This window comes from Pagrus major, chromosome 19, assembly GCF_040436345.1.
Source record: "Pagrus major chromosome 19, Pma_NU_1.0".
Lineage (NCBI taxonomy): Eukaryota > Metazoa > Chordata > Actinopteri > Spariformes > Sparidae > Pagrus > Pagrus major.
The window spans coordinates 13,634,243-13,646,846 of NC_133233.1; the positions used below are offsets into that span (position 1 = coordinate 13,634,243).

At 40.4% G+C, this 12,604-nt stretch overlaps 1 protein-coding gene across 1 annotated transcript in view; it reads left to right on the plus strand.

Annotated features, from left to right (window-relative positions):
* The window catches only part of LOC141014320 (uncharacterized), a 97,699-nt gene that overhangs the window by 81,244 nt on the left and 3,851 nt on the right, over positions 1-12,604 (plus strand). Inside the window, exons 22-26 of the mRNA XM_073488059.1 lie at positions 4,812-4,921; positions 5,734-5,808; positions 7,101-7,194; positions 7,298-7,338; positions 12,371-12,473. Of these exons, the coding sequence (XP_073344160.1) occupies positions 4,812-4,921; positions 5,734-5,808; positions 7,101-7,194; positions 7,298-7,338; positions 12,371-12,473 (423 nt within the window). The remainder of the gene's footprint in view (positions 1-4,811; positions 4,922-5,733; positions 5,809-7,100; positions 7,195-7,297; positions 7,339-12,370; positions 12,474-12,604) is intronic.

A 12,604-nucleotide genomic window follows, 5' to 3' on the forward strand; every position in this document is an offset into this window, starting at 1 on the left:
CTAACTGGCTTCCGCTCGGGCTTAACAGGTTAAAACAAGCATCCTTACAACTTTCCGCAATAACATGCAGTCTCAAACTGTCTCTTTTTATGATTTAATTTTATAAACTCTCTGACCAAAGGCTAAGTAAAGACGATTATGAATTTGAGCGAGCGTTCCATGCCAGCTTTCTGTGTTTGGCAGCTCCTGACATTCAGTGATGTGGACACGATTCAGTCTGCGCCCAAAAACCTAGCCTGAGTTCCCTCTAAAAGGACAGATGGGGGGAACTTCATCTGCCTGGGAAGTGGTTGAGAAAAGTCTAGCAAGGCTGCTAATGTAGTTGTGCTCATGCAGGCAAGATGCAAGATAGGGGACTTGAATAATGGCAGCCACTGATAAACAACCCAGCAGCATGCGTAGGAGAGAGCAAGATGAAAGGACTCGGGGAGAGGAGTCAGGCCATGCAGCAGCAGATGAAGGTAATTAAAGAAGCCATCATCAGCATCATTAATATGCTAGATCTGCCGTGGCCCACTGACTAGTCTAATGGAGAACATGTCATCATCGTCACCATTAGGGAGAGTGGGACACACATAAACACACGCACACACTGTCTTAATGTTGGGTCACGCCATGATTATCACCATTAAGCCTAGAGTGAGAAGACCTGCTTAGGAAACCTCATTCTCTCCTGCCATCGTACACACATACAGTACACACATACGCACACACAGACACACACGCGCTTGTAGATCTTTAATTCAGACTCTGTGAGTGATAAGTATGCATATTTAAGTGATGTCAGGCCTGTTGGGTCTTTTAATTAGACAGAATGAATGAATGTTTTATAAAAACGTGTTTAACAATAAATGTGTTCATTAATTTGATGAGAGGATGTGCTCTGATGAGCTGAGTGGAACAGAGTAATGGCTCGTATTCAGCTCTGGCGGTTTGATGGTGATGGGAGCAACAACCAGGCTATCTGTCTCTGATTTTCTCCTCATCGTCATGCTCCTCTCTTTACCCAGAAAAAAAGTTAACTTTGAATTATGTTTATCCCGCGACCTTGGACAGTTTGGTCTGTTTTAGTGAAAATGCACTTTTGTGCTGTTACAGCTAATGTGCAATGTGATACCAGTCCACAGCTCCATGGAGAGTAGAAAAGATGGAAAATCCATTAAGTCCCCACAATCTTTTCTTTTTTCTGTCTGCAGGTATTCTTTGTGGTTTGCCATGAAAGTTCATTCAGATGTTTAAGTTCAGAAAAAGATTGTGGACTCGCACAAAGTCCATCTTGTATCTTTTGTCAATGAAAAGTGTGGGCTGTGGACTGGACAGCCCGGCCTTATTCTGATAGAATAAACTATCAAAATGATAAATACTCTTGCAGCAGATTCCAAATCCTTCACCAGCACTGCAGTACTCAACTCATATTTTCTAGCTTAGACCTGAAAGGGGCCGCTGGAATCACCAAACTCGGTTATAAGTGTGTCCCAAATGAATTTTGTTGCCCCTTTTAGCCCCCATCATCAGCTAAAATATTTGTGCAACAAAACCAATCTAAATGTTAAGCAGGTATGCTACTTTACTCCTCCCCCCGCCCGCAATCACACCTCCTTTGTCCCTTTTTCTCTAAATGTCCCTCCCTCCCTCTCTCTTTCTCTCTCTCTCACACACTCTCCCCCTCTTTCTCACACACCCTTTCACTGCCTCCCTTGACACCGGTGGAAACAGAGTGATGGTGTGTAATTTAGTCCTAATCACAACATCAGACTTACGCTGCGATTTACATCCCTCCACCAGCCGAGCCAGTCAGACAGTCAGGAGGGAGATGTTAATGTGAGACCACAGGTAATTACTGTCATTACAGCGTGCCACAGATCCTGCCGGTGTGTGTGCATGTGTGCGTGCGGAGGTGTGTGCAGATGTATTGTGAGCTCTGGTGTGTTTTGAGTTTTTGAACGGTCTGGTTTGATATTTTTTGTGTATGTAATTAATATTGGAGTATTACCGTGTGTTTTGGGGCAATTATATCACAACAGAACTTCCTTCACACGGAGATGTGTCCATGATGAGACAAAACAGAAATGAAATCACAAACAACAGGGGAGTCACAATATTTATGCCGTCGTTAATAAATGTAGTTACAATTGATGGTGTGACTCAGTTTACTCTTCAAAATTGAATGATTTGCTTCATGTAATTTCACTCTTCCCCCAATTCTTCTTCATTGCTTTATTTGTTGGAATGCAGCCCTCCCTTAATCTAAATGAAATTTAAAGTTTAATTCTTAATCATGTTAGGAAATTTGAATTATTGATTACGCGTCACTGTCATCCGCACAACTTCCTTTCACATCCAATACAGCCTATTAATTTGTGTTGTTGAAGGATCATTCTCTGAAGAGAACTGCACCTTTATTTATCTCACATTATTGTGACAACAGTAGGATGTTGTCCCGATAAAAATTAAACCTTTCTGCTTTTCTTTTGACCAGAAACTGACTTTACTGACAGTAACCTCTTCTCTGAAACACACAACTTAAACTGGAACTCCCCCGCAATACATCCATTTGTCCATGTATCAGGTAGTAGAAGACTGGTACAACATTGGCTTCCTTGGCAGTATTTTACATTCAAAACATTTGATGCTGCAGCAGACTTTGATACAAGATTGCCCATTTTGCTGCAAAAGAACACGAGCAAAACCTGTGAATTTCTATCATAGAATATATGACAAAATTGACTGGTCAACTTTTGAACCAGCTGCCCACTGTGCAGCTGATGTAGTGCAGGATTAAAGATCACCCTCTGTTAGATAAAGTTGCAAATAACTTAAAAGACTTTGACCTCAGGCAACTGAAAGCAAGATATTTTCACTTTAACCCTTACATACACAGTGTCCACTACAGTGGACTGATATTTGGAGACACTTTTAATCATTTAAGCTCGAGTACCATGTCGCAAAGCCTTGTCCACAATTCCAGTTGAGGAAAGAGGAGAAGCACCAGTTACCTCTAAAAACTGTTATTCTTGGAAAAACAGACAGGTAAAAAAAAAGAAAAGAAAAGAAAATAGACCATATAAGGTGTTAGAAATCCTTTTATTTCTGTGGACGCTCTACTTAAGAAGATTCTGCATGATTTTGTATGTTTTATTTAGAATTGTGATACAGTTTACACTTTAATAATTTCATTGCACAGCAATATTAAATAGTCTTCAGATTTTATCCAAATACAGGTCCCATCCCATAGGCAGAATATACCCTTTGCCGCATAGCATTTACTGGAGTCAGCAGGTGTAATTTCAGTCACAGACAAAAGATGTGTAGGACAAGTATTATTAAAATTTGGATAAAAGGATTTCATACATCTTATTTAGCTGAAAAATATTGTTTTTACCTGTCTGGCTTTCTGAGAATAAAAGTATTTAACAGTTATTACAAGAATGACTTTTGATGACTTGGATGCATGACATTTATCTGACACTTTCAAAATAACATATATTGGGGGAAAAAAGTATTAGCATGATTTTTCACTTTTTCAAGAGTAAAAACATTTAGAAAAAAAATCATTACTTTGTGATTCAATTATCCGTGCATGAAAGGGTTAAACATGCGATGCACAGGCTGGAGTCCTGTAACCAATTTCTGTGTGGCTGATAGAAGTTTGACTGCTATTAAAAGACACACTGATAAACCACGAGCAATTACTATACAACGCAAGTCACTGGACTTTATGAACACTGCAGAAAGTTCGTCTCTGTTTTATTTTTAAAACCTCCTCCCCCCTCCATTCTTTGCTCTTATTGTTGTAATCACCTCTCTGATTACTCCAGCTTTCATCAACAGTGTCTTATCATCTCTGTAACATTTAACTCTGTGGTGTTCCAGATGAACATCAACAGGATAATATTTGGTCTGGAATTCACACATACGCTCACACATACACATGCACACAGTTCATGATTCAACTCGCCCAGCAGTTGATATTTTTTGACATTTTAGGTTAATCATATGACATTTTTGGATACTTAAATCATGGACCACATATTGGAAAGTTTTTTTTTTTTTTCTTCATGTTTGCCCAAGTCTTTGTGGGAAGATGGGATGGCATATCAAGGTGTTTCCATGGCGATAAGGGTAATGTGTCAGGGTCCCCAGAGTTTAGGCCTGGAAAGGTCCTGACTGATAAGCAGAATGAAAAAGTCAGCAGTTTGGCCAGTGCCATCCCATCCCTGTTCTCACCCCTCACCCATCTTCTTACCCCCCCTGCAATCTTGTCTTCAGTCTTCTTCTGCTCTCCCCCCATCCTCCATCTTTCCAGGTGCAAAACCTGCTTAATACTCCCTGTGCTATTTATACCTGCGTCTGCAAATGGCATCTCTTTCATCCCCCATTATTCTACACTTACTTAATTTTTCTCTTGTGTTGCTATTATGCTCTATTTTTGACATTTATTTTCACCCTGCCCTCCCCCTGTTTCCCATCTATCAGAGCCTTACTTATCCCCTCCTTTTTTTTTTTTCATTTCTTTATTTCACACCTTTGGCTCCCTCCTGCCATTTGCCAGTGTTGGATGTTAATACTTTCCTAAGTGAAGGTAATATTTTATAAGCTTCAAAACTCTGTTTTAACAAACACATATTAAAACGCAGATGGTGTGAATGCTGGTGTTCAGTCAGAGAATAGATGAGGGTGTATACAGTTAGGAAAATAACTAAACAGAGGGGAAATGTAAAAAACTATGCACAGCATTTTACATTGTTACCATTTACACTGTCGTATGACGGCTTTTGTTGTGACAGATAATATTTGACTGTGTTTTGTAGGTGGAAACACTCCGGTCGGAGCTTCAGAGGACACATTCTGACAATGCAAACCTTCGCCATGAGAGCCAGCTGGTCATGACAAATGTCAACCGTTGGATTACTGAACAAGAGTACGACCACACTGCTTTCATAACATTTGCACATCAAAAACTCTTATAAACAGCAACAAATCAGTGTTTCCTGTATGTTTTCTTATTGATAGTGTGTGTTTGCAGTATATTTTTTCATTTTTTTGTCTTATTTTTCTACAATGTAAAGCCTACTGAGTAATTATTAAAGAAACACTACTACATTATCTTGTGTGTTGCATTAGCACGTAGTGCTGCAAAAAATACTGTTGAACTGGCAGGTGTTTATATCCAGAGGTGGAAGAAGTATTCGGACTTCTGTATTTAAGTAAAGGTATTTACCACACCGTGAAAGTACTTTATCAAAAGTAAAAGTCCTACATTCAAAACCTCACTTAATTCAGCAAAATGTGCTTAAAAGTGTAAAAAGTAAAAGTACTGATTCTGCAGGAGAATGGTCCCTGTCTGTGTTTTACAATTATATATGATGTGTTTGCTGTAGATGTTTACGATAGAGCTCATTTTAATACTGTTAAGTAGTTTAATCTACAGCAATGCATCATATTCTATAAGACATTACATGTTTGTCGTGTTGCTGCTCTCCTGTGAGAACCACGTAGCTAAAAAGTCAACTTTTCATGGCGATTTCAGTGGAGTAAAATGTACTGTATTTGTGTTTGAGAAGTATTAGATGTATATAGTTACATAAAATGGAAAACCTCAAGTAAAGTAGGTCAAATTTGTACTTAAGTTCATATATTTCATATAAACACTGTTTATATCTTCAGAAAAGCCATACTGGGTGTATTTTTCAAGTTAATGTTTAGATTTCAGAGTCTGTCTTCTCTTTTCAGGGCGTCCAACGAGAGTCTCACTGCCCAGATGAAGGCCCAGAACAAGGTGCTGCGCATCGTCACAGAAGAGAAAGAGTGAGTGTTTATTTCAGAGTGAAAACTATAGTTGATTAATAATTTTTGTTTGTGTGGGCATCTGTGTGTGTAAGTCAATCCTGTGAGGTGTATTTGTTTACTAAAGATGACTAAAGATGGCGAAAAAACAGCTCAGCTAAATGCTGCACCTGCAAACTGGGTCGCCTTTCCCACCAGGAGAGTTTGGGATTATAATGTGTGTGTGTGTGTGTGTGTGTGTGTGTGTGTTTGTGTGTGTGTGTGTGTGTGTGTTGGAGTGATTCAGGTGGACTCGCTAACATACTTGCACCTGACAGTCAGTTTGCATGTCTGCGTCATCATGACTCACACACAGAAACACAAAAACAAGCAAACACACACACACACACAGACATGGGCGTGACATATCCCTCTTTCCAGAGATCAAAGTGGTCTAGCCGTCTTCTGTCATGCCACCCCCCTGCGGTGCCATCCCTCCCTCAGCCCCGCCCAGCAGCACCACTGTGTGTCTGCGTTTTCCTTTTTCTTTCTCTCACTCTTAACTTAGACTGAGTGTTTCTGTGTGTTTGGTTCTTGTGTTTTTGTTATGGCAACCTGTAGCAATGGTAACAGTCTTTATACACCTGGCACACACGGGCCTTGTGTTTCGTAGAATGTTTAGAGCCCAGCACCTTCCATGAATATACACGAGTTTCCTGGGGAGGTCAGCGGAATTAGTGTATGTAACAAAGCACCATTAAAAAGAGACACACCGGTGGCACTTTCAAGGTTTTAGAAGCTTTAACTAAGTGAGCTAAGCATGAATAAAAGTATTCAATAGATAAAGTTGCTAACCTTAATCTTTATTAATGAATGATACCCCGTACCAATCGCTTCAAGAATGGCGATTTGAATCCTGTTACCATGGAAAATGCTGAGGATAAGAAAATATATCTCTTCTTCCACACCAGTTAAATAAAACTACTTCATGCTTCTGATGCTTCATATTGCGGTACGACAAACATCCCAACAAGAACTTGTTTTAACAATTGTTGATACTGAGATCTGGTTGCACAGTGGAAATATAGCATTTCATTATAATGGATCAGGATATGTGTGTGTGTGTGTTGGAGATAATGCCTGAACTGCTAGTTAAAGTCTGTTCTGGAAGCAGAGAAACACAGAGCCCGTTGCCAAATTTGTGGCAGAATATTTTGTCTGCCATGTTAACAAGAGTCTCTTGATGATAATGGGTGTCTGTCTTTCTCCGAGTCTGCCTCTCTATGTATATTTCTCTGTTTAACTCTGGCTCTGCATCTCCTTGGCTTTGTCAGACATCTTCAGGAGGCTAATGACACATTGAAGGCGGAGGTAAAGCGGCTGAAAGAAGTGGCGGATGAGAGGGAGAGAGACACGGAACGCTTCAAGGTGAACAAGTGCAGAGTGGAAAAAGCAGTGAAGTACAAACAGGGAGAGACAAAAGAGAGTCGATCACTAACAGGTTTGTTTTTTATTCTATTATTGTTTGCAGGCCCGGATCCGAGACCGGGGCATCCGGGAAGACGAGAGAACGTGAGTCATCTGTGTGTACGTGAGCTAGCGTGCACGCGTGACTGTACATATGAGCGCATACATTTGTGTGCATCCACCAGCTGATCAGAGTTTAGCATTCACATCCAACAAAAGTGTTGCCCATCATGTTTCGCTCTTTCACACGCAATCTAGCCCGAACAAAGCTGATGATGATAATAACAGCTGGAGTGCCAAGTTGTGAATGAAACACCCCGTGGGCTTAGCCACCTGTGTGTGCCCGTGTGTGTGTGTGTGTGTGTGTCTCTTCTTCAATCTCCAAACGTTATTCATGCTGGGCCTTTAACAATGATTACACTCCAATCAAGGGCCCATCCTCTCCTGCCTGCCACCCCCATGGCTGTCAAATAGCATTCATCAATAGAGAGGAGATATATTTATTACCTTCATTAAGGCAATTAAAATGAATGTGGCACAGATGGGATTTGGTGTAGGATGGAAGTGAGAACAGAGGGTGTGTGCGTGTGGGAAGAGGGTGTTTGCCGGGGCACCTGCCTGCAGCAGTTCTCCCCATACCCCCAGTGTGACCCCCCGAAGGTCTCCCTCATTAACAACACCACCCCCCTTTATACCCACCTCGCCCCGTTTTGCACACGCTCATGTTGCACCCCTCCCCTAACGAACCACCAGGCTCTGTTTCCAAAACGGATCAGATTTGTTTTGACTGGGGTAGGTTTCCAATGCTATTCAAAGCTGTCAGTCATTTTAATGATATCATTAAGGGGCCGCGACAGAAAGATGAATCGCTTTTCTTTGTCTTTCCCTCATAATTGCGAATGAGCGAGAGAGAGGGGGGACAGAGCGGGAGAGGCAGTTCATATAGATGTATGCATAAGAGGGGTTTTGATTGAGCGAATATAATAACATGGAACGAGATAAAAACAGTGAATGAAAGCCTCTTCCATAGCATCTCCCCATCCATTCTCTCTGTTCTCTCTCCTCTTTTCTTTATTATGAGGATTCCTAATTTATTTCATTTCATTATTGCACCCCCCCCCCCTCACAGAAATGCCATATGTATGAAAATCATGCAGCTATAAGGCAACAGATATGTCATGATTTCTGCCATATACATTCAGTGTATAAATCTCATTACGGGTGGCAAAGGGGATATCTGCACAGTGTCTCCCACCTGTCACTATCACTGACAGCAATCAACACGGCGTGAAGGTTTTGTCATTAGATATGCCTTTATTAAAGAAATTTATTATGATTACATGGCCTACTGTTCCAAAGCAGCTGGAGTGTCAAGGCTTTGCGTTGTGGATGGCAGTTTGTATTAGTGAGGCCCACAGAGAGGTGAAGAGAAGAGGAGCGGAGGAGATAGAAATTTAGATTAATAAAAGATAGAGGTCTCTGTTACGTTTAAGTTTGAAACGTGAAAAAGCGCTTGATACCAAATTATAGCCACACTTTGCAGTTTTATTGATTATTTTTAGTTTTGTAACATCTAAAAACGGAAATCTAAGTTAGAAATAGAATCAGGGGATTTGTTTGCAACCCCATATATCTGCTGCCAATCATATAGAAAACAATGCAACCACAAAGGTCCGTTTTCTAGCTAAATTATGAAGAAATCTCTGTGTCAAATCAGTCAAACCCATGAATCAACAGGCACGGCAACTGCTGCAGGATCTGGAAAGATGACATCTGGAGCACACGGTTATAGGAAGAGCTTTTAATGCGGCGCAGCAGCTAACATTTCAACACAAAGCATGTGTACGTCAGAATAAAACCCAACCAATTGTAACCATATGTTCCTGATCTCAGTTTTCCAGATCCATTTAGTAACTGTTCTGGAGCTTTCAGTGATATCACACAATTGTCCTCAACAGCATGGGATTGCCCATTTTTCTGATCAACTTAAGGACTTCAAATTCAGTTTTATACCTTGGAAACAGTAGTAAGAGAATAGACTCTTACCACAAGGTTCACTTAACAGTCATATTGATAACATTTTTATGTAATCATTTTTAGAAAATAATACATCTACAGAGCATGGAGAAAGATGTAGAATAAAAGTGTCTCTTTTCCTTAAAACATTACTATGATTGTAAATGAATTATTTAATACATTTTGTTTTGGTTTGTCAGCCAATAGTATAACAACACTGGTATCCCGTGATATCTGTGTTTAGTCAGCGATCAAGAGTCTTGGTAGTTGCCAGTTTGAGGGGAAAAAAACTTAAAAATGGCTGAGTTTGGCTACAGTATGCCGTAGTACTGCCCTAATGTTGGCAACATAAACTTGCTTGCATTAGCTAGCTCGTGTTAGCTTATGTTTGCTAGCTAGCATTAACAACGGTAGCTAGCATTGGCTAGCATAAACACTTGAGAGGGCAGGTGATTCGAACAGCGGTGTTGCAACGTGAATGCAATGGAAGGGGAGAGATTGCTGAATGTTATCAATAACACCTCTAATAGCTAAAACTACAAAACTAAGACACCAGTTGTTCTTGTATTATTAGCAATGCAAAAGAGGAAAAACGGTTCTAAAAGACTGGGCTTTTGAACTTGAGAGCAATACTTGTTTGCCTTAAAGATGTAATACGTCACATTTCTGCATTTAAATGTCGCAAAAATAAAGTAAGAAGAAGAATAAGCTTTGACAACAGCCCTACCATGCAAAAAGTGGTTCTTGTTTGTGCAATTATACTCCAATCTCAAGTTAATTAAATGATTTATCAAAATCCTTCATGTTTCACCTCAAATTATCTTCGATAATGTCTTAAAAAATTTAAATAGCAGTGCCTACTGAAATACACTAAGTGGAGGAAGCAGAGATCGATGCTGTTTGCTGCGGCTGTGTGACACAACCCATGTGGGGGAAGCGCTCATAAAGCATCAGGCATCATCAGTCGCACCACTAACAATGTGCTTCCAATTAAGAGCAGCCAGTGATCACAGCAGAGAATTTGTACAAACAGAGAGAGCCAAAGTGACAGAGAGACAGAGAGAGGAGATAAGAGGGCGACTGTGTGAGAAGACAGTCAAGTCTTGCATAAAATGTGAGATGAGAGCAGTAAATAAGAACGATGAGAGTGGAGACTGGAGCAAGAGGGGAACCATGTAGTTTATTGCCGGGTTTAGAGAGCACGGCAGCTTGGCTTTGACACTAATGACTGTAATTATACACATGCTGATTGGGTTAGGCCGCTAATTACACACATCCATGTTTGCGTGTAAACACAGGAACACATGTTTACACAGGCGTCATGCCAAGCGCTCAGCGCATCGCTGCCTTCTCACATCGGGTGCATAAATCTCACACAGTTGTCTCAGCGGCGGTGATGTTTCATGATGTGCTGAAGACCACATTAGCATCGAGGAAAGAGTTTAAATCATGTGAAGAAGCTGTGGAGATGCAGCGCTTTGGATTTTTATGGAGCTGCAGCTAACGGCTCCTGTTTTTCCTTCAATATGTAGCAGTGGAAACTTTTACAATTTGAGAGATCAAAGGAAATTCCAGCATTTCTTCCTATTAATGTTCTTTGTATCATCATTATGGTGTGAAATTAAAAGATTTGGAAGGGTCAGCTGCAATTATGTTCAGTTTATGGATGTCATTTTCAGGAAATGAGGTTTCTTTTAAAAAAATGCTTACATTGGACAAGCTTAATTAGTGAGTTAGTTAAAAGGCAGGGATTCAGATTACGGTCTGTCAGCCGGTGTATCTATGGAATTCTTCTCAGATTAATTGTCATGCTTTATTTTCTGTTTGTACATACTCGGGCAAATTAATTGTAGAAAATAAATATGCAAAATTTTTATTTTTTTATTTTGCCTTCATCATTTATTTAAGACTTAAACAGTGATTCATTAGAAACGGATTAATATTTTGGGGAGAGTAAAGTGGATAGTGTTTTTATGCAGTAGTGTGACTGTCACTTTTGTTTATGTTGCTGTTTTATTGTGTCGTGGTTGAGGTTTACCATAGACGGTTACAAATACATGGGAGCTCAATGGTTCCACTAATGAGTCTCATAAACTTTTCAGACAAAAATGTCAGTTCATATATTAGCATCTCCATCAAGTGTCTCCTCAGATCTTAAATGTTTAAAGATATGGCTAATAGGGCCAAAAGTTTGTGTGTGTATATGTGTATGTGTGTGTGTGTGTGTGTGTGTGTGTGCGTGCGTGTGTGTGTGTCAGCTCGCCCACGTCTACAGGAACAATGATGCCATTTATTAGCGTTTCGAGGGAGCGTGCGCGTCTTCTCAACTGAAGCAAAACGGGACCGTCTTTCCATCCGCTGCTCTGATAGGAAATCCCAGCTTGCTCTTTTACAAGAAAATTAACATTGGGGAGGTACAGTGCTACTTTAATGGGCTAAGAAGTCTTCAATAAAGTATTTAGAAGGTTTTTTCCGAATGCTAACTGGACAGGTTCACTGGGGCATGAAAGAAAGAGCGTAAAGCGGGGGCAGCAAGCTCTTCAGCCCGTACAGAGCACCATTATCCACCGTCGTTAATTTAATAGACATTCCTTAAGTCAGCCCTGGGTCTGAAGATAGCAGACCCTAACATTTGTTTGTCATTTCCCAAAACGTTTTTAATAAACAGTTAAAATCTTAAATGGCTTCTTGTACTCTTAATGTTCCCTGGCTGCGGTTGTGTTCGTTTTGTTTTTGTATTTTTTTTTTATTCGCTTTCATATATAATTTAATGATTTCTGGAACCCATTTGCTCGCCCATCTTTGAGTTTAGTAATAAGTTATAATGAAGATGGTTATAATGAAGATGATGTGCGCCAACTTCTTTATGCCCCAGATTTCGAGGACATTTGATCGAAACTGTTTCGTCTCGCGAATGCATATCATTGTGCAAAAATGAGTTTCACATTTTTACCATAACAGTAGCAAGTGTACTCTTTATTGAGCACATGAGCCAGTTTCAAGCAGCAGCCAGAAAGCAAAGTTTTTTATTATTCTGCAGGTGTGAAGATGTACTGTAAAGATGTCAGAGTCAATTTCTCGTATATGTTTCTTTGTGCATGTACGTACGCTTGTGTTACAGCACGGAAAAGCAGGGTTGTGTAGCTCTAAACCTCAGCAAACTCGAGAACATGCAGACTAGACTGCGACGCAACCTGGAGGCCATCGGAATGCTAAATCAACAAGTAAGAGCACACACACACAAGTATACACACACACACACACACACCAGGTCCTGGCAGTCCTTTTACCCGACAGATACAAACACACACCCACACACCGGCCCACCTGCTGTTGAGCTCACACAGAAGAGGAA